The 26,784-nt window shown below is 39.4% G+C and overlaps 1 protein-coding gene across 5 annotated transcripts in view; it reads right to left on the bottom strand.

Annotated features, from left to right (window-relative positions):
- Window positions 1-11,540: 11,540 nt before the first annotated feature.
- Window positions 11,541-26,784, bottom strand: part of GABRA1 (gamma-aminobutyric acid type A receptor subunit alpha1) — a 41,734-nt gene continuing 26,490 nt past the window's right edge. For all 5 annotated transcript variants that reach the window (XM_079964855.1, XM_079964856.1, XM_079964857.1 and 2 more), the window contains 4 exons: window positions 24,943-25,086; window positions 19,459-19,611; window positions 15,713-15,915; window positions 11,541-13,962 (listed from right to left, as the gene is read on the bottom strand). In XM_079964855.1, coding sequence (XP_079820981.1) covers window positions 13,642-13,962; window positions 15,713-15,915; window positions 19,459-19,611; window positions 24,943-25,086 — 821 coding nt within the window. In that variant the 3' untranslated portion in view covers window positions 11,541-13,641. The remainder of the gene's footprint in view (window positions 13,963-15,712; window positions 15,916-19,458; window positions 19,612-24,942; window positions 25,087-26,784) is intronic.

The raw sequence follows: 26,784 nt of genomic DNA, 5'->3' as shown, positions 1-26,784 counted from the left end.
AGGGAAAAAATCCTTTATCCAGCCCTTCATCAAAGATTGCTCCTGTCTCATTAGGCTGCTCCTTTCTTCCTTTGGTACCTTGTGTTTCAGCTCTATCTTTTTAGGACATGACTTATATGCATGCACAGTGCAATGGCACAGAAGAAGAAGAAAGAAGTACTTTTCCTCCCTGGTAATCTATATTCGAAATCAATCTCTCCATTGTTCTGGTACCCATTTCTATTTTCTTTCTGAACGATGGCAGATAGCTTGGAGTGAAATATGTACACCCAGTTATTCTCTCTCCCCCATCGCCACCCCTGCCTCTGATAGTAATCCTTACAGCTCAGTGTGCTAGTATTATGGCAACAAACTGTGGAGCATTTCGTTGCAAGGCTAAAACCTGTCGAAAATGCTTAGGAACCAATTCCAGTTTAACCACCTGTAAAATGGGAACAAACAGAAACCTATTTCAAAGAGGTGTTGCAAGGATAAATGAAATAAGTATTTCTACTGCCCCAAAGGCTATATCAGTTTACAAATGCCATTGGAGAGCTGGAGTGTTGGAGCAGCTAAGATGCTGAGTTATATAATGTGTGGTCCTCAGTTCATCTCTCACCTCAGTCAGGGATTTAGAAGGTAATTTTAGGTAAGCCTTTCAGTGAGCAGCCCAAGTGGATCATTATAATAGGGTTGTTTTTTTTAAAATAATTTCTATATTGCTTAATATAATGAAAATATCTCTGAGCAGTGTACAAAAAGCTGAAGCAACAACAGACAACTTAAACAAAATATTACAAAAATACCCAGGTACATATAAACATGTTAGAAAGTTAGTAATATATATAATTCAATATCAATCCATTTTCCTTCTGACACACCCTCCCTCTCAGCCTCTGAGTCCAAACAAACTCTCAGTTCACCCACAAAACTCTCACAATGAGAAGAGTTCCTGGAAAAACAGCAGGCATCACCCCAGTCTCTCACTCTAGACTCGCTTTATATGGCAGGTCGAAGGTGGATGGTATGACCCACTGCTGTGTTCCATTCAGCTGCAATCTCCATATCTTGTTCCAGGTACAGCAGGTTGTCCGCCAGACATGATTATTGTAAAGATTACTGAGTTAATGAATGAGAAGAGCTTTGAGAAAGTGTGATATCACTAGAATAAGGGAAATCAAACTAAAATATTAGAATGGGAGAAACCCCACAGGCTGCTCCTGAGGCCCTAAAGGCTTATAAAATAGTGGTATTCACATAATTATCCAGCTCTTAGTCACTCTCACTCCAGCTTCAAGACACATTCTTACATGCTACATGTAAAATGACTCTGTTGCCCCAAAACACAAATCTCTTTACCACAGCTTCCACAGAAGCAGGGGACAGGCCAAACACCTGTACTGTATAAGGCAGGGGTCAGCAACCTTTTTCAGCCATGGGCTGGTCCACCGTCCCTAAGACCATGTGTTGTGCCAGACTATTTTTTTGTGGGGGGGGGGATGAATGAATTCCTATGCCCCACAAATAACCCAGAGATGCATTTTAAATAGAAGGACACATTCTACTCATGTAAAAACACGCTGATTCCTGGACCATCCACAGGCCGGATTGAGAAGACAATTGGGGTGCATCTGGCCCACGGGCCTTAGGTTGCCTATCCCTGGTTTCTCATCTTGTATGTGTTGATATGAAGATACAGAGGTCAGAATTATCTTCTGTGTTAGGTAAATTGATCGTACTTATGGGAGCTGGACATGAAACCAAGTTTGAAGTTAGTTTAAAACAGGTCTGTACTGCCCTTTTCTGAGAAATTTGCTGACTGGCAAATCTAAAAAAAATGTAGTATGAACACCGATAACTGAGAAACACTCGCCTGCGAGCGCTCCAATTGGAGAACAGCCTTTACCAAAGGTGTCTTGGGCTTTGAAAACCCTCAAACTCTGGGTGAAAGGGAGAAGCGTGCTAAGAGGAAGGAACACTTGTTAATCCCTCCCCGTGATCAACTCCTACCCGGAAACCTATGTCCCCACTGTGGAAGGATTTGTGGACCCAGAATTGGCCTCCACAGTCACTTACAGGCTCACTTTTGAAAACCGTGTTTATGGAAGACTATGAGTGATTGCCAAAAAAGAAGAAGCAGTATAAGAGACTTCCAGTGGCGTTGATGCTGAGTAGGAATTTTCTGCTTCTCCATTGACTGTCCTTGTCAGGCAGGTTTTCTTTTTTGCCTCCTCTGTGCTGGATGCCAGACAGTGTTGAGAGTTTAGTGGGCCCATGTCTCTAATGAGGTTAATTGCTCAGATTTGACAGGAAAGCATGGGAATTGAAGGGGTACTGGTGAGCACCCTTAGGTACATTTGCTATATAATACCTGTTCTGCATTTGTAATAAATTGGTTTGTAAGAACTGAAGCAACCCCAGTTATGTGGGATGTTGATGTGTGTATTAATCTGTTTTTAGTTTGTGGCAGGTTTTAATGTTTTGAATGTTTTAAACAGTTGGGTTTGGTGGGTTTGCCAATAATTTTAGTCTCTTTGTAAACCACTTTGGAAGGGACACAGGTGGCGCTGTGGGTTAAACCACAGAGCCTAGGACTTGCCGATCAGAAGGTTGGCGGTTCAAATTCCCGGGACGGGGTGAGCTCCTGTTGCTTGGTCCCAGCTCCTCCCTACCTAGCAGTTCGAAAGCACATCAAAGTGCAAGTAGATAAATAGGTTCCGCTCCAGCAGGAAGGTAAACAACATTTTCGCACGCTGCTCTGGTTTGCCGGAAGCGGTTTAGTCATGCTGGCCGCATGACCCGGAAGCTGTACGCCGGCTCCCTCAGCCAGTAAAGTGAGATGAGCGCCGCAATCCCAGAATCGGTCACAACTGGACCTAATGGTCAGGGGTCCCTTTACCCTTACCTTTAAACAACTTTGATGGAGTTTTTTGTTTTAGTTTTTTTGTTTAAAAGCAAATGGTATGTAAATTTTATGAAATAAATAAAGGTGTTGGTATCTCCGGAGGCAGGCTGCCAAGAGCCATGACCTGGTTAGGGAGCACCCTTGAGGCCTGGAGTTGTGGGGCCCTGGATGGGGTCAAGAATGCACCCCTATAGACCTTAATGGTGTGGTCCTGGTAATGGCATTTTTGCTAGTCAAAACCACATTCAAAACAACATCTTCTCTTGTTGGCTGTGTGGTCATTGAATCTTTTATCATCTGTGACAGCCAAGCATGATGGATCCTTTCCAGAGGCGTCAACTTCTGTAAAAGAGTGTGAGGGCCCAACTTGATGTCGTGAGGAGCTAGGGGGCAGAGCTGAACATGGTGGTAGCATGGCCCCAGCAATAATAATAATATTGCAGCTATATCAAAAACTGGATTGTGTTTTTTTAAAAAAATACACAAACTGATATGGAAATATGGAGAGCTACAACTTAAGATTGGTGGAAAATATGAGAAACTTTGAGAAACCAACATTGACTGATTCCCCAACCCTATATGCCATTCAAACACCAATTGTTGCCTTTATATATTTCTCTGGCTCCCCATGATTCCATCTGAAGCAGGCCACTTTACCTTTCTGCATGTCAGGGATGGTCCAATTCCTACAAGTGATTATTCAGAGGTTAGTTCCACTGAGTTCAGCAGGACTTGCTGCCAGGTAAGTGTGGGTCCAAAGGTCAGCAGCTTAGGTGGCGTATGCAGATGTGCAAATCCACCAATGTAATGGGGGACAAGATGAGTGATGGAGGAACTTATTCATTACCTTTTGAGTATTAGCATTCATTGAGTGGGTCCAGTGCTGCTAGACCTACTCAGCCATTGGAATCAAGGACAAATCATGGCTTCAAGAAAATGCAGTTAGTCCCCACACTTTCATATGCAATCCAGATGAATGTTAGTGATGAATAAATTGCAGAAGCATGTTACGTCTTCTGAGAGAGGATTTGTGGGGCAGCTAAAACTGTTTTGTTTTCTTGGTGATTAATAATTTGTGAAAGCAACAGCCACAGAGAGCAGGGGAAAACAGCTGGCCGAGGGTAAAGGGACAGAAGAGATTTGTCTATTCGTTTTTGTGTTTCTTTATTGCTTCCTTTCCATAGATCAGCTGTGGCCAAATATTTGTTGGCATTTAGGTCCACACAGTCTTTACAAGTCAAAGCTCTGGGGCACAGCTGTCCCAGGACGATGGCTTCCTAATCCTGACACAGGCTGCCTCAGGCCAGCCACTCTTTGCTCAAACCCACTGCAGTTTTCAGTTCCTGAGTCCCTTATGGCGCAAAGCAATCTGTCATTTCAGCTTTGTTCCCTGCCTGTCTCCTGACTCTGACTCTAACAGTGTTTGGCAACGGTGTCAGTGAGATAGATCCAGATGCATGGCATTCAGTGATGGCTTGGGAAGAGAGGAGGTTGATTAGGGCAGTACCATTCCATTCCTCTGCGGCTGTCACTTGAGTCACAGCAAGCAGGGGCTCATGCTGCTCGGCTTCACTTGGGAGCCTGGGGGTGCAGGAGGTGGGGAGAAAGACATCATTGGACAAACAGGTTATAGCAGTATGTTTTCTCCCCTCTGCCTCCTTCTGCTGTAACTGGGTTCCTTCCAGGACTCAGTTTCACCTCTCCCCACTTGGAAGCCTAGGTCTGTAGCTGGAGAGAGAAAGACGAACCACTCTCACCACTCAAATAAACAGCACCAGTAAGCAGAAAATGCACCCACCCGCCCATAATCTTCACTGTAAGAATGCCGTGGGACTACAGCAGGTAGCCCCAAGCCAGGTGAGTAAAATTAGACCCCCCAGTGCACTTTTCATTGCAGAATTTACAGGTTTAGTGCTCATTTCTCCTTTATTTTGAAATGGATTATTTTGTTCTAGAAGCAAGTGAATGCTAAACCTGTACTATCTTCCACTATGTTTCCAGAAGCAGCCTTTACATCACACGAAAGCTCAATTATAATGTGGAAATTAACAGTTAGGAAAATGTCAGGAAAACAACATAAGCTGTTGTGTGAATGCAGCCCATGACTGTTTAAAGTGATATGTAGCTTAAAATGTGTAGCGCAGATGGGGCCTTTATCTCATAGCACTCATAACCTCCTGGCTGATTGAAATAGGAGAAATAGAATGCCGGAGCTGTTTTTCTCAGAGTTTGCCTTTGTTTGTTTTTAAAAAGCTATGCCTCTGATGCCACAATTGAAAGTTCATGCTAAACTAGAAGAGGATGCTCTTTGAAAAATGTGAAAATGATGGTACTTTTCAAGGTTCTGCATTATGTGAAATCAGGTCCTGCTCACAAATGTTGAGCTGTATGCCATATGTATTCCCTGTTATGAGCAGGGATTGAAAATATGAACAAAATTGCCTTCCTGATGATATAGTAAAGACTCAGCATCAGTTCAAATGAAATTTTGACCTTCCTTATTGTGATTTCCATGACTATCCAGCCTCAAAATCCAGAATTCTATTATGCCCATGGCTGAGAAAATATGTTTATTTGCTTCTGTTAGTATTGTTTAAGTTTCTTTGTAGATAGCAAGAGATTCACTCACAGATATAGATGTTTTGGAAGAGTCTAGTGCCACTTGTTGATTTAGCAATTTTCCTCTTGACCATTTTGTCTTTTGGACTTCAAATTCATTTTCCATATCTCAGTAGAGTAGAATGATTCCATTCTATTCTTTGCTCAAACTCTGCAGAACAGAAATGGTCCTTTCCATCCATTCCTAATCTGGATCTCACATTCAGCATACTTGAGTCAGTTGCTACATTCTTTATTTGGAGGCTCTCAGGGGCGCAAGAGTTGGCATTGTTTTAATGAAATGTGACTGAAGTCCTGAGCCTCTGCTGGTCTGCCTAATATATATATATATATATAAATTTAATTGCTTCATGGCATGGCACCTCCATAGCCTGAGCTGGCTAAATCCCAAAGTGGTAACTGTAACCTCAAGCATTTTTACATTGACTCACATACTTACCCGTATTCAGAGGACTTACTTGTGCAGCAATGATATCTTGCTTCCATCTGACATGAGTTAACCTGTGACCTTTGCAAGCCCCTGGAAGTGCTATGCTTAAAATAAAATAAAAAGCTAAAAAAAACCATGAAAAATGACAATACATGAAAAATATAATAAAAATTAGCATCACAAAAATCAATAAGGAACAGAATTAAAAGAGCAACAACGATAATTGTTCAGTAATAATGGAGTGAAATGGATTCCGTTAAGGAAGGGTTTCTTCAATTTTGGTGCCCCTGTTGAGAATGCTATCTCCTATGTTGTCTGTCACTGCACATCTTGAAGCTTTTTCCTAAAACACAGTGAAAGCCATTTTAATAGCACTTTATTATCAGTATTATTTGGGCTTCAAAGTCAGGTAACTGAGTATTTGTTCCTGTAATTTATTTCCCTTATGTAGTTACAAGATAGCGTATGCAAGTCATGGCATTACATAACTGTTGGTTTCTTAGAAATTCATCCAGTATAGTTTCTAGGATTGTTGCATAGATCATGGTGCAGTGGATTCCCAACATAATATTTGCATTCCTATTTAATAATAAAAACTAATAGTATTACAATTTTGAAATATGATTGTATTGTTTTCGAAAGGAGGAACATTGTAGGATAAATTTTCTTTGTTTTGCTTTGATTTTTCTGTTGGGTGCACTCTATTGCTCTGTACTGGAAGTTCTTGTCGTTGTCCAGCTCTAATTATTTCTCTGCCCTAGAAAACCTCTTTGTTGTCCTGCTCTAATTATGTTCTAAAATTAAATGAATTATCATTTCCTTTTTGTGTCGAGCCTGCATTTCAAAGATCATAAATTCACCTTATCTGTCAAGCAAACTTTATTGCCTAATAGAACAATGGTGATAATAAAACAAAGTAATAGTTAATAGAATCCTTTGTGGGTTTGGGATACCTAGGGATAATAGCATGTCTGACACTCTTTAGAGCCAATATTTACCTTTATTGCTGCTCACAGCCTCCTGAGACCCATTTGTTGTGCAATTCCCATTAAGAGTTTGTAGTAAAACAGCCTGTTGTCTTACTATTTTTGCCATTAAGAACACTAAGTTATAAATAGGTTGTCACTGGTGAAGCAGAAGTATTACCAGAACTTCTTTTCCCTAAATAGTACTCATTTCTTCATTTATAGACAGCTTTTTTGTTTTGTTTTTACAATAGTCCATTTCTAATTTGCATTTTCGCACTTTTTTCCTATCTTATTTCTATTTCCCTACTATATAAGGTATCAACTACCACCATGCACTAACTGCAAGGTTTGGTTCAAATCCCAGTTTGGTGCTTTGGGAAACAGCCTATCTGAAGTGTTTCAGAGGCTTCTGAGTTCAGCTCAAGGTTCAAGGCTAATCCCCATTCAGAAAAACAAAGCTTTGTTTCTTTCTGCCTCCCACGCCCTTCACTATTGGATTATAAATAAATAAATGCTGTACTTCTTTTCTCTTTTGACAGAAGTAGATGAAATTTTCAGGCATAACAGCCCAGCAGAATGGATAAAGAATGACAAATCAAATCTCATTTCTGCCCCCGCCCCCCAGTTGATTCAGGGCACCTTGGGCAGATTCCACTTTACCTCAAGCAAGGCCAGAATCCTTCCAAACTACCCCACTATAAGGTTTGAGTTTTGTCCAAATCTGCTGCCTACTTCTTAGTGTCAACAAGATGATAGCTGATAGCTGGATAACCCCAATCCACAAATTCTCACATGCTGCAGAAGAGCTGTCTAAAGCCCAGCTGTCAGTGAAGGACAGGAGGGAAGCAGTTGATGAAACACACAATATTAAGGGCATTCCCCATGTCCAGCCTTTTCTCCCCCAATTTGTAGTGTTTCAAAGTGCTGTGTTGTTATTGTTGCTGTCATCATAATCACCTTCTAAAGAAGATTTCTTTATTTCTTTGGTTGCCAACATGTAGCCAGATGTTGTTGGACTACAACTCCCATCATCCCTAACCATTGGCCATGCTAGCTGGGGCTGATGGGAGTCAGAGTCTAACAACCCCAGAGATGGGTGTGTGTGCTTTCTTTATTATTTCAGAGGCATGTCCCAAATAGCTACTACCCTATAACACTGATTTAGAGAGTAGTCAGTGGTTGCAGAGAAGACTGGGGATCATCAGTTTGCCAAACTGTCGCTAACTATGGAACAGAGGCTTTAAAATCCCCCTATCCCATTGTCTCGCTCTTCTCTTGTAATGGCAGTAACACAAAGTAAAACGCGTGGGAGAGACACACTGCACATATCAACCACATGAATGGGAACATAAAAGGCAATTGTTCTTCACTTTTCTTTCAGATATTTTTGTTAGAAAATGTAAAATGAAATTGACAGAAATAATGTAAGAAAGATTGTGCCCTACATCCTACTGAAATCAAAGAGACTTGCAGGGAATTGTAATTGTGTCCCCTTCCAATGCTTTCAAGTCACACCCAGCTTTGGCTGCCTTGTGCTGCTAATACTCAATTTCTGTCACATTAGATGACAAATCAACATTTGCATCAAAGCCATGTCAATGATTAAGCTTTAAATCTAAATTTTGCACCAAGTACATATCAGATAAAGCAGCCTCTGTTGTGCCGTTCTTGGTCCTTGGCACATCAGATCCTTGAACAGCAGGTGAAAAAAACCATCAAACCCATTCTTTTCTGTTTATAGAGTGCAGATCAAAATCCCCTTTACCTCTGAAAAGCAGAGCTTAGAGCTCATCTTGGGTTTCATATCACATTCAATAGGCAGTGCCCTTTGCCTATCTTACGAAGGACTTCATTAAAAAATGAATAGCTGTTTCTCGCAATGTGCACAACAGACAGTGATGCTGTGAGTACAAAATACCCTCGAAACAGTTTAGAAAACTTCACAGCAGCTGAATCTAATGGGTTCCTAAGCATCAAGGAAGTCACTTGGTCTGCTGAGATGGGCCTGCAGTGAGACGGAAAGGCAACAAAAGAACCCATGCCTCTGGAATTTTGTCATTTAGAAGGTTTTGCCTCTCCCGTTTTATCTGACATTAATTGCAATCAGATGTAGTGTCACAGCAGCAGCTTGACAGACTGATAATACACTTCTGTACCCTAGTGGTAAAGCACCTGTTTTGCATGCAGAGGGTTGCAGTTTGCAGTCCTCACATCTCCTAGTATGGCAGGCAGAGACCCCTGCCTGAAATCCTGCTGAGATGTGCTAGCCGGTGGAAAGAGTACTGAGTTATATGGACCAGTGGTCTGACTTATAAAATAGCTCCCTATGTGTATTTGCATAATTCCTGTGCACCATCTTGGTTGCTTGAAACACTTCTTTCTAACCCATGCAATGTTTGCGTACAACAGTAATCGGTGGGTGCAAACCTGCAAAAAATAAAATAAAATAAATCTACAGAAGTCTTAAGCTATTCCCTTTTGTTACAGTAGTTTGGTGTTTTCCAATGAGGAAGAGAAATGGAACTTTCCCCAGTAACTCTCATGCAGTTATTTTAGAATGCATAAGCCAAGCTGAAGCAAGGTCTAGTTTATTGGGACTCTAGGTCCCTAAAACAGATGAAGACCCCTTTCTAGTCACAATGGTATGCTTTAACTCAACTTTTTTGATCGTGCTACCAGTGGAAGTTGGTGGGAACTGCAAGAGTACGTCAGCATGAAAGTGGCTTTAAGGCAGGGACGGGGGCGCTCTGGCCCTCCCATTCTTGCTGGCCTCCAGTTCCTATCACTCCTGCCCCTGTTGGCTGGACCTTATGGGGATTGGAATCAAACAACATCTGGAGTGCCCCAAATTTCTCCACCTTTGCTTAGAGAGCAGCGGTAACTGCAGACCTGGCACTAAAGAAAGACTAAGAAGAGGTACCTGCTACCATATGGTTTTGCAGCTGTTGCTTTTTTGTTTCTTTGTTTTATTTGTCTCACCAGCTTCTCTAAGGGACCCTTTTCTATAATGGACTTTGGAAGTACCATTATTTTAAAATGCAGATTGTGGATCTTTCATTCATATAACAGATTATAAACTTATTTGAACAAGGCCTTCCAATTTCCTTACTTACTGACTTCATTTGCTTTGCTTTGTTCTTTTATGCTATCGGGGCATAGGCCTTTAGCCTAGATAGGTTAAGTATCACTTCTTCCCTTAATTCATTTACAAGTTTTCAACCATGACCGAACAGGATATTCAAGAAATGTATAGTTGTATTCTCAGCAGCTGTGGGTCTCCCAGTTGCAGAGGGGCAGAAGGTGTCAACAACTAATAAACTCAATCCATTGCCAGAACTTCCATAATCCCTCCTCATTTGTGTGGGCTTTTATTTAGAACTTTTTTCTTTCTTTCTTTCTTTCTTTCTTTCTTTCTTTCTTTCTTTCTTTGGACCTTATGAGAATGTCCTCCAATAAGCAAAACATGCACACCAAAACATATTGTTCTACAATGTATTGTCTTCTTCTGTACATTTATTTCATTATTTGTTTTTTGGATTGTCTTTGAATGGCTGGGATTAAACATCTATGGGAAAACTTTTATCAGCTCATGTGACACTTCATATTTTCACTGAGGAATTTTATCTTGTCAGTTTTAATGGCCACAAATGCAGTTAATGGCTACAAATGGGTTAGTAAGGATTAGGGAGAAAAAGGAAATAAATAAAACAGTAGCCAAAATTATGCAGCAGCAACTGTTTTTCATATCCCTTTCCACAGTGCTTTTTTTCTTTAAAAAAAACATTTAGGGGTAATCTCATTTTGACTCAAGAAAATCACCATTTTATCAAGGGGGGGATATGGTAAGTGGACCAAAGTGCAAAGATTCACAAAAAGTTTAGGGGTATGCGTACCCCTGCCTACCCCCAGAAAAAAGCACTGCCTTTCCAAACATGCTGTCTTCTGCCACTCCTTCCAAATCACTCATTTTCTATAACATGGCAAAAGAAATTTCTGTCTGCCTTATCATTTATCAAATCAGTCTTAAAATGAAGCCATGTTTAAACATAAAATAAGCCAAGTAAAAAACATTCACTTGTGTTATTCGTAGTATTTTTTTAACTTTATTAGTATAATTAGAATTACAGTATGACATAAAATAACGAGCTTTTGCTAAACTCTGTAAAGCATTACATGCGTCTGCCATAAACAACCTCTATTATAGATTTAGGTTTTATTGCCACATCACTGCACTGAGGTGCAATAAACATTCAATGTCATCTTTTGTTTTTGTTTTTTAAATTATCCCAGGAGTAAACAGAAACTGTCCTCTATAAGAGTGTATCATTATTTTCAAGGAAGACTTACTATTATTACATGGTTTAGCAAAGCACTGTAAAAAAGCTACATAGAGAGAATACCTTGTCCTTGATAAACTGTGCAATCAGGTTTATACAATATACTATTCACATAGACTAACAAACTAAGAGATGATATTATGCAGTCATTGCATAGCAAAAAAGCAGACTAGTTAAGTAATATTCACATCTAATGTGCAAAATGCAGACCAAAAAGTAGCAAAATGGATAATTAGGAAGGTAAAATGCCCTGAATGAACACACTAGTTTAAACGCCAAAAATAACAAGATAAACAAATACCGAAGTTAAAGAGTCGTATTTTATTTTATTTTATTTTATTTTCTATACATATATCTACACATAATACCAGAAGATTACACATCCTCCTTTAGCAAGCTCCAATCAAATTCGCTCATCAAGTTTAGACAGGACTAAATGGTAGACAATGAAGCATTAGTTTTTTGTTTAAAAAAAGTGTCCTTTTCTAAAGAAAAAGTTAACTATTTCATTTTGTAGATACTAAGTGAGCAGCAACCTCTTGATTTATTGAGAAAGAGTATATAAAACATTGCCTGTAACATGTATAGATATCAAACTGACTATCTTATTAGCTATTTTGATTGAAGGTCCATGTAGCATTGTTTTTTTAAAATGCATTCACTACCATGTGTTATGGATTCTGAACCACTGCGTTAATGCTTCCAAAACCCCATCAGTGTCTCCAACATTTTGAAAATATCCGTCTCTGAAATTTGACTCCCCCCTCTTAAAATAAATTCTCATCAGAAATGAAACTGGCTAGAATTATTTTTTTGAAGGGAATACTAATAACTTGCAAAATGGACATCTTGTATTTAAAGCCCTTACATATTGTTCCTACAAATATATTGCTACAGTAAAAATGAAATGTAATAAGTTTACTCAATAAAATGTATTTTCCTGTACATTCTTTTGTGTATGTTTTTTTCTGTATTTAATGCTACATATATTACATCACTTATAATTAACAGTTATGTATCAGCAAATATAGCAATAATATACAGATGATTTTTGTCTTAAATATTTTACCATTTTCCTACCAAATATAACTCCATATTTTTTTGTATTCACGCGTTACCTGAGCATACCAGTCTTAGCCTAATAATATACACTGGATGACAGCTTCAACCTGCAAGTACTGTACAGATAGCCACTTTACAAATGGAATTAATTCCAAGCTCTCCTCTTTGTCTTTCTTACATTTAGTCTTTTCATTTTCTTTTAAATGCCACTGACTCCTTTTTTGTTTTTAACTGCAGGCTCTAAATATGTTTCTTTTTAAAATATAACATATTAAGAGCTTAGAGAGGTGAACCGTACACAATATATTAAGAACATAAAAAAGTAAAAAAATGTACAATCTCATGCTGTATATTTACAAATATTATCGAAATAATAGATTTTGTCTTTCTCCTATCCTTATATTTCAATCTAAAGCTTTTAATGTACGGTTTTATAAAATAATACATTCAACTTTTCTAGAGCTTGCAAAACTGTGTTCTTGTTTTTCCCCCTTCCTATAACAAACAAAAACCTAACCAAAACAAAAAATTCACCCTGTAAATAATCCAAGAGTCGATTTCTCTAACGCGTTAGAAGTAATTAGAGCTCTGCACTTAATGTGCAATAGATTCAATATTATCAAGTCAAGTGACAATCTGATGCTTAAAATAAGACTGCAGCGAGAGAGCATATTAAAGCATTCATCATCGTTAATCAAATGTGCTATTCTGTGATAACCTGTACCATTAGTAAGTAGGCTTCCTTTTATGTAAATAACATTATATACTTTTTAAACTGGTGATTGGTAATTTAGGCAAAGAAAGAAAGAAAAATAAATCTAGGAAAAATATTGTATTTTCTGGAATCCACCACTTTGGAAAGATGTATATATTCTATAAAAGAACTGAAAATAAGTAGCACTCCAAAAATGGAAAATACCATACCATATGTGCAACATGAACATATATAAAGACTGCTTTACCTTCTATCATTTTGCATAAAAATATTTCTCTTCTGACATGTACAGCATCTGTTATGGGAACATTCAGCAATAGGCTATCTACAAGTGATTTGGATTTCTTACATTTCCCTCTCTTGTTCAGATTCACGGTTCAGAATCAGGTGTCTACATCACATTGTTACAGCCCTAGAGTACAGAATTAATATCTTTTCTATTATATATTTATATATATATATAATATACTTTTACTTCATAAAATAAGGAAATCTCAATTTCTTTTAAGACAGAGGCAATGAAGCAAATGGGAATTGCTGTGTGTTTAAAACCAAAAATAATAATATTAATAAGACAATCCCCAGTGCAAAAGAGACTGAACAAACTATATATATGGTTAATGGGGTTAGTGAGGAGGAGGGTTTTGGTCTTTAAGCTGGGGCTCTCTATTTAAATAGGTAGCCCAATACACTAAATTAAAAATCCCAAAAAGCAATGGGAATGCTATTCTTGATAGTCGGTCAATTTTGCTGACGCTGTTAAAAGTTTTCTTGGGTTCTGGAGGTTTTGCTGCGTCAGATTTGACTTCTTTTGGCTCTATTGTTGCGCTTTTAGCAATGGTAGCTAGTCCAGGGTCCCTTGCGATATTAGGGGTGAAGCTAGTTGCTGTCGCTGGTGCTGTGAACGAGTTGTTTTTCATAATCAGAGGATCCTTTACTTTCTTTGGCTAGGAATGAGAAAACATAGACTTTAATCCAATACATCCATTCGACCATCCAGTCAAATGCTTGGACGGCTCCGAAACATACGTATGTTTTAGGAATATGCAAAACATTCCTTTTGTTTTCCACATGGATATTTCCATATTGTAAAAAAAAAAAAACCATGAGATTGCATTTCCCTGCCATTTATGCACAAAAGCAGATGTGCACACTTAGGAAGGGCAAAATTTTCTGATATTTGTTTAAAGGTCATGGGGAACTTTAAATACACATGTATTGAAGGGAATATATATATGTAGGCTGTTTTATATAGATAAGTTTGTTTTAACAGAAGGGTGTCTTGTAAGCATGGGTGCATCCTTTCCCATAAAAATTAAAAGGCTGTCTTTGACAGAGTAGGATGTAGAAGAAGGGGATACCACTGTTTACACACTTCCCTGAGAGAAAATCAATTTAATTTAGTGGAATTTTATTTTGAATAGACATTCCTATGATTGCACAATTCCTATTATGCATGCCCCCCCCATTTGAAATTCTACCTAGATTATATTGTTCACCTAATCTCCCATTCTATACATGTTGTTTTGCACAGCAGCTTCTGAGCTGCAGCAGCAGACTTTGTAGTAAAAGCATTGAATTTCACTATCAATGCCTGTAAAAGCTCATAACAGTTATTTGCTAGCCCAGTGCATTACATTACAGCACTGCATATGAGAGGGCTAGTAACTGGTTGGCAGCCATGCATGGAGAAAGTGTCACTTCTATGTTTGCCAAGTGCACCTGAGCACAGAGATGTGTAGCAAAACTACACACATTCCTTTTAGAAAAGAACGGAACTCTAGATGAGAGAACTCCATTTTCTCCATTCATTTCAATTAAATGAATGGAAATCCAAATGAACGAGCTCCAAATGAAAAATCCATTAGTTTGCCATTAGTTCTATTCATTTAATTGAACTGGAAGCCTGGAAAGGCCTGTACAGACCATAGAGATGTCACATGTAGGGGAAAAGAGGCAGAGAGCAGCAAAACTGACAGAGGTGAACGCTGTCCAACCCCTTGCCTACTTTTTTTAAAAAAACCTTTTGGCATCGTCTCCAAGAAAGCCTCCAGCAACGTGAAGTCTTCTGCCAACATCACAATTTTCCCCAGTGCTATTATTTTCAGACTCAAGGGTCTGGATGGCACGTGCATATACATCACTTGATGTCTTGTGATTTGATGAATCATCCTTTGGTGGCTCACTGCTGAATGTCCAAATGTTCTTAACTGAAAAGTCTTATTTTGACATGGCAACAAGGGTGATATGCAAGCTGTCTTTGAGGTGCTGAATTGATGTTAGCTGTTTCACACATATATGCAAGTGCTCAGCAATTCACATGCGTATGTGTGATTCACTCTTAGCTGCAATCTGAAAAGGAGCTGCAGTAAATTCCATATTTCAATGCAGATATGAACTTTTTTTAAAAAAAATCTTAATGGGCTGCTGAATTCATAAATAAGTTTCTTGTTAATGTTGAAAGGGAACTGCTAGCATCTGAGTTGTAACATCTTTGGGAGGAATTAATGATACTGGATTCCTTGTAACAGTCCTAATTCAAGGGGGAGGGACAGAGAGAGTAAATTGAACTCAGAGGGGCTTACATTTGAATGAGAATGTTTAGGACAGATTATCAAGTTCAAGCACTTTGGTTCTGTAGGATCATGTTTCCCATGCAATGCGTACAGTGGGTCATATGACAATGTATATTATTACCTTTTCGGGAACAACACTCTTGCCATCCCATGCATAGCCTCTCTTTGTAAAGTAGTTCACTGTTGCAAATTCAATCAGTGCCGAGAAAACAAACGCATAACACACGGCTATGAACCAATCCATAGCAGTGGCGTAAGCCACCTTGGGGAGAGAATTCCGTGCACTGATGCTCAGGGTGGTCATTGTCAGCACAGTTGTCACTCCTGCAAAACAAAGTAAGAACATTTCAGAACTCATCCAATCGCCACCCTGTTGCCTACTCCCATCCACCGCACAACTGTGATATCGCTTTGATTATATGCCATTGTAGTTAGTTACAGACGTCTTCAGGTTTGTTTAGCAATACCATGGTCCTTTTTGTAACGCAGACATTGGATCCACCAGCAGGAGCATCCCCTGACCAGAGTTCCATTTGGGGTGTGCTCCAGTAAGCAGAGCAGGGGAGTGTGGCTTTTGTCTTCTACCCCTGTAGCACTCAATGCTACCTCTCACACTGTCCCAGATGTTTGGAGGACCCTTTGGATGTATGTGAGAAGTGGCACTGGCAGCCACCAAGGGAGGAGGGATTGGCAAAAGTTGTTTCTCCCGCTCTGCCTGGGGGATCCCTTCCCTGGATCAAAAAACTTGAGTCTGCCAAAGGAGAAGTCTGGACCAGATATAGATGTAGGAACAGATCAGTCAAGATCCAAAGTGCTACTTTAGAGTGCCCAAGGGCTTGTATGTTTGTGTGTGTGTGTAGGAGGCATTGCTGTGGGCAAATCCTAAATCCAAGCTCTCCTTGACACGTGGAAGGAGTTTCAGATACCTCACATCCTAGCTATAGATAAAACACACTGAGTGACAGGCATTATTTTCATTCAAGTATTCTATATTTTTATTGGATTTGAAGTTTGTCTTATGCCTGTTTTTTTGTAATTGCTTTGTGATGTTTTATGGGGGGAAATTCATAAATGAAACAGATAGTATTGAACATGTGCAGGGTAGCTACTTTTATATATACCACACCATCTTGTGCATGTTTACATCAAAGAAATTTCCACTGTGGGCAATGGTGCTTGCTTCCAGGCAAATGAACCCAGGATTGCAGCATTAGATATTGCAGTAACATAGAATCACAGAGAGTTGGAAGTGACACGAAGGGTCATCTAGTCCAATCACCTGCAATGCAATGCAGTCACCTGATTTATGGCAGTTCCCATGCTTTCTATCTTCCATAAATACTGATGATAGGAAATCATCAGGTTGCAGCTGGAGAAATCAAGTCATATCAGGATTGTCCCTGACCACTGGACAGGGTGAGGAAGTCCACATGAGAGGACAGAAGGAAACCCTATTTAGGTGTTAAAACAATTTGAAAACAGAACACAGAAACTGTGGGAGTGGGGATGGGCACACCAGCTCTGCTGCTCTCTCATCCTCTGCCCCCCGTCACCTTCTACAAATTTTGTGCCTCACAGCAGGGAGCCTCTTATACTCATGTGGGCTCTCTGTGCAATGCTGACATCTGGAAAATCAGGGTTTTACCTCATGTGGAGAAGCGTACTTGTCCCCACTCTCCTTTCCCTGTGGCCTGGATTACTATAATTCCTGAATAGGACTCTTGCTGTACCATTGAACTGGCAAAATGTCAGTTAATTGGATGATTGTGATGGTTTACCACTAGGAGATGCCATTTGGATTTTTCTGCCTGAGGCACCAAAAACATCTTGAGGCAATCCTGATCAGAATCACATCCCTCTTGGCATTTGAGGCAAATTACAGTTATGGCTATGCCTCAACTGGACGAGCCAGCTTAATGGTTTTCAGATGAAATGAATAGTCCTTTCCATTTGTCTTCTTGTTTCTGAGCCCTATCTCGCATGCTGCAGCAACATTTTCAAGCTGTTCTCCACAAGCTTAAAGACTAATGCTGATGAAATAAGAAAAATATTGCTAATGTTGATTAAATAACAGGGGAAATGCCACTGTGATCATATACTTTGCATTTTGAGTAGTGATGTTGTTCACCCGCCGCTGAGCAATTTTATTTTAACTAGCTGCTGAGCTTTTACTGAAAGTGAGAGGTCTGTATCTCTGTTGCATTGCTTACCGTTGCGTTAAATCACATATTCACCAGTTACCTTGACAACTGCAGACATTTCATGTATTAAATCTCTGCTGCAGTATATTTCCACTGTGTCAAGTGTTAGCCAAAACACAGAGCAATCAGAAATATCTTGCACTATCCATATTCAGATGCATTATTTATTGTCAGAGGGGGAAAATAATATGACCTTTCAATTATCAGTCATCCCTATTCTGAAATGTCTCCAACTGCATAACGATTTGTGTAGAAAAAACTGACTTTAAGGCTGTAGTCCTGGCCAGCACAATCCTATGAATGTCTGCTCAGGCCCGTTATGTTGCTTATACTCTCATGTAAATGTGCATAGGATTGGAGCCTAAATCACAGAGAAGTAAATGGAATTTAAGCACCCTGGTCACTCACAGAATAATGAATCAAACTCTGCTGTTTGTTTCTGTGTGTTTACATTCATATGAAATATTTGGAGGTTTTCCTTTTCCATGATAGCTAAACATAAAGCTTTAGAAGGGAAAACCTAGTCAAATACAATATATATAACCTCCCAGAATGAATTGAATTGCTTTGTGCAGCCTTCCTTAACTTGGTGTTTTGCACTGCCATTCCCACATACAGCAGACAATTGCATACAATTCTCATCTGGAGAGCATCCAGTTGAGAAAGGAGGCTTTGTGTCTGGAGCTACTGACAGTGTCTCATAGGATCCTTCATGGAAGCCCCATCACCAGTAATGGACCAAACCCAAAGAGCAATGCTGTGCATGCTAGTCCTACTCCTGCTGCAGCATCCCCTGTTGGCACCACTCCCACACTGCCCAGCCATACAGAGCTTGCCTGTTCAACAGAGAAGCCTGTTGAACAGACAGAAATTTTCAAGTGCTTAGGACCCTGATCACGCAGGATTGTGGAAGGCCTACCTACATTCAGCAGGCATCCCATCAGTGGATGAGCTGCTGGTGCCTGGAGAGCATGGGGCCCACTCTTTGTCCATGCAATACTTTGTGCATTGCACAATACAGCCATAGATTTTATTGGTTTCTGTGGTCCTTGTCTTGCTATTGTCTAACACCATGATATTGCCACAGAAGCCTGGAGATAAGAGGTGCTAAAACACCGGTTGAGGGAAACTGTTCTCAATTATTCTGCTTATTACAAGACCAGAGCAGGCTGGTCCGTTAGGGCAATTGAAGAGCTGCCCCATCAACCTCAGCCAGCCCCCAGCCAGCATGCCTTTTACTAATAACTAATCAGGAAGTAGGAACACGGGTGGCACTGTGGGATAAACCACTGAGCCTAGGACTTGCCAATCAGAAGGTTGGCGGTTCGAATCCCCGTAACGGGGTGAGCTCCCGTTGCTCAGTCCCTGCTCCTGCCAACCTAGCAGTTCGAAAGCATGTCAAAGTGCAAGTAGATAAATAGGTACCGCTCCAGCGGGAAGGTAAACAATGTTTCCGTGCGCTGCTCTGGTTTGCCAGAAGCGGCTTAGTCATGCTGGCCACATGACCCGGAAGCTGTACGCCGGCTCCCTCGGCCAATAAAGCGAGATGAGCGCCACAACCCCAGAGTCGGCCACAACTGGACCTAATGGTCAGGGGTCCCTTTACCTTTAACTTTGCCCTTACCAGTCGAACTGAGCACCAGTCACCAGTGTACAAGACACTTACCAAAGACAGTTCTTGCTGGAACGGATTCTCTGTTGAGCCAAAAGGATACCTGGGATAGAATCACTGTCATAATGCAGGGCAGGTATGTTTGAATGACAAAGTAACCAATCTTTCTCTTCAAATGGAAATGGGTCATCATCACAACATACTCTCCTGAATGGGAGGGGGGAAACCCAAGAATGAAACGTCAATGAAATTCCTATGGGACAACATGCTTCAAATTCACCGAACAGAAATCATGCAGAAACTAGTATACTTTTTGTGCGTGGGATATGTTGTTTTTTGTTTTTGCAACAGCTAGTCAAGAAATTCAGGAAAGGTTAAGAATTCCAGGCTTAGACTATTGGAAGTGGAAGTGTTCTCCCCCCCCCCCCCAAAAAAAAAAATCATCTAAGAGGCTTTATCAGTAAGATACATCATGCCAAATGATTTAAAGCTGCACTTTCCATCATCTTAAAATTCCTTTTGGATAGATTTTGCTGGTGACCCCTTATTTCTTGTTTTTCTCCTTCTCCTGATAGAGGGGATAAACTCAGCAGAAGCATCTTGCTATCTGGACATCTTCTGGAGAGTATCTGCTCTTTGCTTATGGGATATCGTGGCTTGGATTGCATAGATCAGGTTTCTGCTACCTTTGGATCACCAAGCTGAATACGGCTCATCTGCCCTGGTTGGCAGTGTTGTCCCAACAGCAGCAAAAATGCAGCTTCTTGTTTTTGTTGCATTTCTAGGACTGCAAAAATAAGGGGAGGTCATCATGTATCTGGGATGGTCACTATTCATAGCTGCTAGATTGGGTTCACCTTGGTCATCTCAAGTTGTGCAACCCTGGCATAGATTGACATTTGAGGGGTTTGACTGGGCTAACTTCGTTTTAGGAGTGGTGATTTGCCCAAATGTCCTTCAGACCCTTCCTATATCTGGGTTTTATAAATTAGTTTCCTGGCTTAGCTTTCCTCTTTTAAAAAGGGCAAATTGTTCAATGAAAATCGCGGTGGTGTCTGATAACTATTTAATGGCCCTTGTGAAATGGTGTTTTCCAGAAATTAAGCAAGTGCCTCCTTTTTAATCTCATCCTTTTTGACAGTTAGTTGAAAATTTAATATCTTGAAAAGATCAAATTCCTTAGGGTGTCTAATAATGTGGTATTGTATTCGCACAGAGAGAACTGAAACAAAACAAATGTCAGCAGAGAAAAGAAATGAGAAGGTCTGAAATCAAAGGAAATCATCTCCTCAAACCAGAAATGATGCATAAAATAGTTCTAGATCTTTTTGAGCAGGTGCCCCCAATCATGTCCCAATGTGAAATGGAGGATGGTATATATGTGTCCCACTCTCTATACGTAAATATAAGCCAATACTTAGGGGCAAACCTAGTGGTCTTTGGTGAAGCATCAGAAGGCACATTCAGCCAGTTTAATGGGGACCAGTGCATGGTGTGTGGGAATGCTCATACAGATGTGAAACAGATGTGCAAAGAGTGTTTTCTAGGCAATTCCTACACAGCTTACTCCAAAATATATGTCAGGAGCAAAAACAGTTAAGGTGTTTAATATTACCAAGATCTGAAGTTGCACAGCAGTACTCTATCTTTACTTAGTCTAGCAAAGTATAAATTAATTTTGCAAGGATGCAGAATTAATGGGGGCAAGGGGAGAGCAAACTGCTAGAATGCACTGATTTTAGGGATTCTCACCTATTCATAAAAAACATTTGTTCAGCTTCATTCTTAATGGTTTAAGTAGGTTTTGCACAAATACTTCCTCAAAATGTTGTCAAAAAAATGATCTGGGAGCACTGGAAGGCTTTGCTTCAGTGAAAGGCTTGTGAATCCAGGATTGTTTAGTGTATTAGAAAAAGACAACTTAAGAAAGAAAACGATATTGATTTATATAATATATTATCTACATAGTGAGGGGGTCACCTCAGGAAGCATAAATCTGTCTGTTTCAGATCATGTTACTTTTGCATGTTACCAATCATTCGCCATGATTCCATGTTAATCTGCCATTTTGAAATCCATCTCAAAATATATCTTTTAATTAAATGCAATTAGCTGTGAATTATCATTTCAAAATATGTATTTATTTAATATTATATGTAAATGAATATTTTGATATGTTTAAACCACTGAGAATATTTGGAATGTTGCAAAATATTGTGGATGGCTAAAATTATGTGTTCCAGATTAACCAGAGAGGTGTGGGTCAGGTCATTTTATATAAAAAATCATCAAGAACCCCTGAGGTATTTCAGTGAAATTGATTGACAACAAGGTGAGCAAGATAATTAATGTATGGAATTTATTTACTGCTGAAGACACTGCAATGGCTTCTAGGTGAGGTGGCACAAAAGGTAAATGTGTCCTCTCTCTTACACAGAATTTTGAAAAGGCAAAATATCTGCCTTTGACCTTTCTTTTGTTATGTAAGTGCCAGGGAAAATCACATGATTTAAAAGGTGGGCCTTCATTAATCCTTTCGTTTCCCTCCCCAACATATATTTTAATGTTCATAGTTCACTCTTCAATTTCTCTGAGTCTGGTTTGGAATGGTTTTGGTTTTTTTTGGTTTTTTTTTAAATGACTCATCTACTGTGTCTGCATATGTAGATAGATGGATACAGTGCTTTTCCTGGGGGGTATGCAGGGGTATGCATACCCCTAAACATTTTGTGAATCTAAGTTTGGCCTCATTGAGGGGCAGTATTTCAATATGAGTAGGAAAATGAGAGTACCTCTAAACATTTTTTTTAGAAAAAAAGCACTGGATAGATGATAGATAGATGATAGATAGATGATGATAGATAGATAGATAGATGATAGATAGATGATAGATAGATAGATAGATAGATAGATAGATAGATAGATAGTTGATAGATGATAGATAGATAGTTGATAGATGATAGATAGATAGATAGATAGATAGATAGATAGATAGATAGATAGAGATGATAGATAGATAGATAGATAGATAGATAGATAGATGATAGATAGATGATAGATAGATAGATAGATAGATAGATAGATAGATAGATGATAGATAGATAGATAGATAGATAGACTCTCTAGTTCACTATTTCCAACACAGACTCAGGTTTATCAAGCAGAGGTTTCCTAGAGCCTCGTCCTTCATACCTCCGATTTAAAGTATTACAATAACTGAACCTGAGATCTTATGCACTCTTTCACTGCATAATTTTCCCCCACGATATCCCTCCAGGATTATTCATATGTTTATGTATCTAGTTATCAGGGAGGGAGAGAACAGTTTGCAAGCTTAGCCTTTTCTCGTTCCTCCATTGTATGTATCTATTTAGCAGTGATGTGGCAACATTTCAGGTGAGGGCCTCTCCAACCTTTCAAAAGGGTCCAATCTCCACTGTGCAGTGTTGTAGACTTAGCTGTCTTTCTTCTTCACTGGATAAGTTCCTTTGATATTGTTTATTCCTTGATGCAAGTTCCTATCCTGCTTTGTTTTGTTTTTACTTGTCTGTGCAAACATCTTGTGCAGAACTTGGCGCTAATCATAAATAATAGTGATTAATGTCTTTTAAGCCATTATGCTAATTTTGTTTTGATATCTTTGCAAATTGGAATCCCTTATTTTTTCTGCCTGAACTGCCTCGTTCCTGACAGCATTGAGAAGATGATGTGAACAGTGACTCGAATTTTAACTATGCTCCTTCCATTAAGACTACATTTCTGTAGGGAACGCAAATAGCAGGATGGGTAAATGATCTTTCATATCCTGGCTTCTTTGGATGGAAATAAAGGTTTGTTTTGCACATTCCTGAAGATGCAACCAGTCAGGCTGTATTTCTGATACAGCTCAGCACTCTCCGAGATGCTTATTTAGTTCATGATTGACATGGAAAGTATGCTTGTGTGGGAGGCAATATATTACAGTGGCTGGAACCTCAGATTCAGCTCTGTAAAATAGAAATAGCTGCTTTCTTAATGGGATAATTTGGTAGGTTTCATTGACCATTCAGTCTGAGACCAATGAGGGCCTTTCTTGAAGTCCACTCCCATTGGGTTTTGCTAATATGGCTTATTATTATTATTATTATTATTATTATTAAGAGGAGAAGGAGAAACAGGCAAAATAAAACTAATTTTGGTAGCTTTGATAACCCACTGTTGAACAGTTGTATGCATGCCAGGCAGCTTATAGAATGTCATGCAACATGGACACTGAGCTCTGTTTGTGTATATGCTTGAGCTTCACAGGCAGTGTGATTTATTTCCCCAGAAAATGGTAACACTCAAGCTTATGAACAAATGGTGCTCAATTTTAACAGCAAAAGGAGTAGGTGGGTGACAGGAACTGAATCTTCTCCCAGCTGTCACTTATTATCCCACAACCCATTTCCCACAACTTTTGCACAGCTAAAACACCCAAGGGAATGGACAACAAAAAATTAAAAACTATAAACATTTCAAAAATAACAATTTAAGAAAACCGAAAAGTGAGCAGCAAGTAAAATCAAGATGGGTGGTTTGTCAAAATGCCTCCCGGAACAAAATAAAGTTTTCTGCTTCCTTCTGGTATGGGATAGTCTACCATTTCAGAACCACAACATAAAATCCTTTCAAGTGTCCTAACAGACCACACCTCAGATGCATGTGAAACATGCAAGTGGAACTCAGGGAGTAAAAGCCATAGGTAAAATTATACATTATGTGAAAAGAACTGTCCTGGATCACAATTAGTCACTGGGCATGTATGCTGCCTGGGTTCTTTAACACCAAAAAATATTGTCCAGAATGTTCCACAGAACTCCCCATATACTTCAGTCATCAGTTGGAGCACTGCTTACAGTGCTGACCTTGTCTGAAGGAAGGTTGAGTACCTCAAAAGACAGGGCATTTTTGGTGGTTATGCCTATACTGTAGGCTTCCCCCCCTAGAGACTACCATATTTTGATATGGATTCTGATATTTTTTTTTCTGTGATTGTTGTTATTTACATTTATTCATTGCTCACTATATAAAATGTCTCAAAATGACTTACAATTGTAAAAAAAAAAAGCATACACAGACAAGTCTTTAAAACAAACATCAAATAAAGCAGCATTATTTACTAAAAGTGTTCATCCTGCAATATTATTAAAAGGCTAAATCCTGCCCCACTCTATGAAAACATGAACCCCAAAACAGGCAGAGTTACCATATGATCCCAATCAAGAATAAAAGTTTCAGTGTTAAGTTTTGATAGCTTTAGGTAGTTAGATTACTGCTGCTTGCTGGTGGTGTAAAATATTTTTTATTTCCACTACCAAATAATTTCAGTTGTATTGTTTTTATTCTTTTGTGGCCTGACTAGAGCATTTTGAAGAGCATATGGCAGAGGACAAATTTAAAATAAATTATAAAAATACATCTCATGAGATATGTCATTATTTTATGCAGAGTTCCTGACATTGATAATACTCTTGCTGATCTGGCTTAGTAGAGAGAGAGACCATATTTATCACCCACCTGTACTGGACTGCACAATTCCAGAATCTACGGTTTGTCCCATGAGATCATATTGATTCAACCGAGAGCCATCTTCAGCTACTACAACAGACCTTGCTGGTTCCCGTGTCCATTCGTACATCACCTCTGATTTCGTATAAGCATCTAATTAGAGGGGGGAAAGTCATTTCCAAAGATGGCTCAAAAAAGTAATAATTGGCTACTCTGTTTCTCATCACATCATTCCCTTTCCTGTTCCTCTTGTCAACAAGACTGTCTTTTCTCCCAACAGTTTATTTTATTTTGCAGCATCAACATTCCAATGAAGACCATGGCAGAAGTGAGTTTGCCGAACTTTTTCTTTCTGTTATCCAAATGCACACCATGAAATGGCAGTAATACTGAGAGGTGTATTTTAAGAATATTTGATATGAAGGCATATACCGCATTTCTGAAAGTCTTACCAAGTGTATCAACCCAAAAAGCACAAGTAAAGGCTGGGGAGTTTTCTCTCTCGTTTGCCTGACTGATGTGGTATGAAAGCACCTACCACAATATCCTGACTTTGGTCCAAATGTCTGACTCCATCACTCTTGAACCCACTTATACTTTGCCTTCTGTCTACCATGTACATCCCCCAGGGTGACTTGTGCAATTTCAATTAAGACCCAAACCAGTCTGCTTCCAGATTTTAGATTTAAATCCCTGAAACTGCTTGAGCAGTAGAATTATCTGAGTTTAAAGCATTTGGCAAGAACCCCAATGCCTTTCTTTTTCCCTTATCAGGTTTCTGTTGTAGTTTAAATAAGTTTCACCTTTTTAATTCCCAAGGAAATCTTCCTAATGAGTCCCTGCTTTAAACCGCGGTAGCACAAAGTTTGGAAACTATCCATCACTCCTTTCTGCACACTTGGTAAATGCAAGACTCTTTAGTCCATAGTAAGTCATTCTGTTTTAGTACCCAACAGGGAGAAATTATAGAGCTAGTATGCTGACCTCCATAATAGATCAAGGTACTAAATATCAGGAAAATACGGCATTTACAGTGGAAAAAGAATTTATAATTGATGGAGCAAGTTGTATTATCTTGACACCCCAATGCGCTAATGCTGTTGGTGCAATGATAGGGTTCACCAGCACTGAAGAAGGTCACTTTGTAAACAGAACTTCTTCTAGGCAGGCAGAAGATATTCAGAGCTGTGACCACTCCCAAACTCATCTTTTGGATGAGAAGCTGACACCGGGTATGGAATCTAGTACAAAAGGTGGCTTTTCCCCAAGATAGCAGCTGAAGGAGTGACTACTATATCTCAGATCTGTAGTAGTCACCCGGTTTTCCCAAGATGGTAATCCATTATGTTTGGGAGGCAATTTGATGCAAAATGTTCCTCCTGATGGTCTCTCTCACTTCATGGGATCCTACACAATTATTTTCAAAATAGCTTGGGCAGAGACATGAAATAGTAATACTGGGAATCATTGCTTGGCGGGCATTGGCAAGGGCCTGTGTTGATGTCTAGATCTTTAGGTCAACATGTGAACTTCAAATGGCCATCACTTCATTAGACTGCGCTGGCTCTTTGCTATATATGGTTAACCAGACCCTTTGTGGTATTTTGTGAGGTTCCAAACCCTCATTTACAATTCCCATGATCCTTTTGGGAATGATTAACTGGGACATCTATGAGTTAAAATCCAACTGAAATGCATATGATGTTTGTAAGTACATCCTGCTCTTTCAATGGAACTTGTATACCAATAGATTAAACACTTATTTGCATTAATTTTCAATTTAAAACAGGATTGCTCCCATTTGGAGGATCCACATTTTCTCTGTATAAATTGCTGAAGTTCCTCTTTCCC

This window comes from Podarcis cretensis (genome assembly GCF_951804945.1).
Source record: "Podarcis cretensis genome assembly, chromosome: 2".
In the NCBI taxonomy this organism is placed as follows: Eukaryota; Metazoa; Chordata; class Lepidosauria; order Squamata; family Lacertidae; genus Podarcis; species Podarcis cretensis.
The sequence above is the reverse complement of the archived record's forward strand: the minus strand, read 5'-3'. Positions and strand labels throughout refer to the sequence as shown.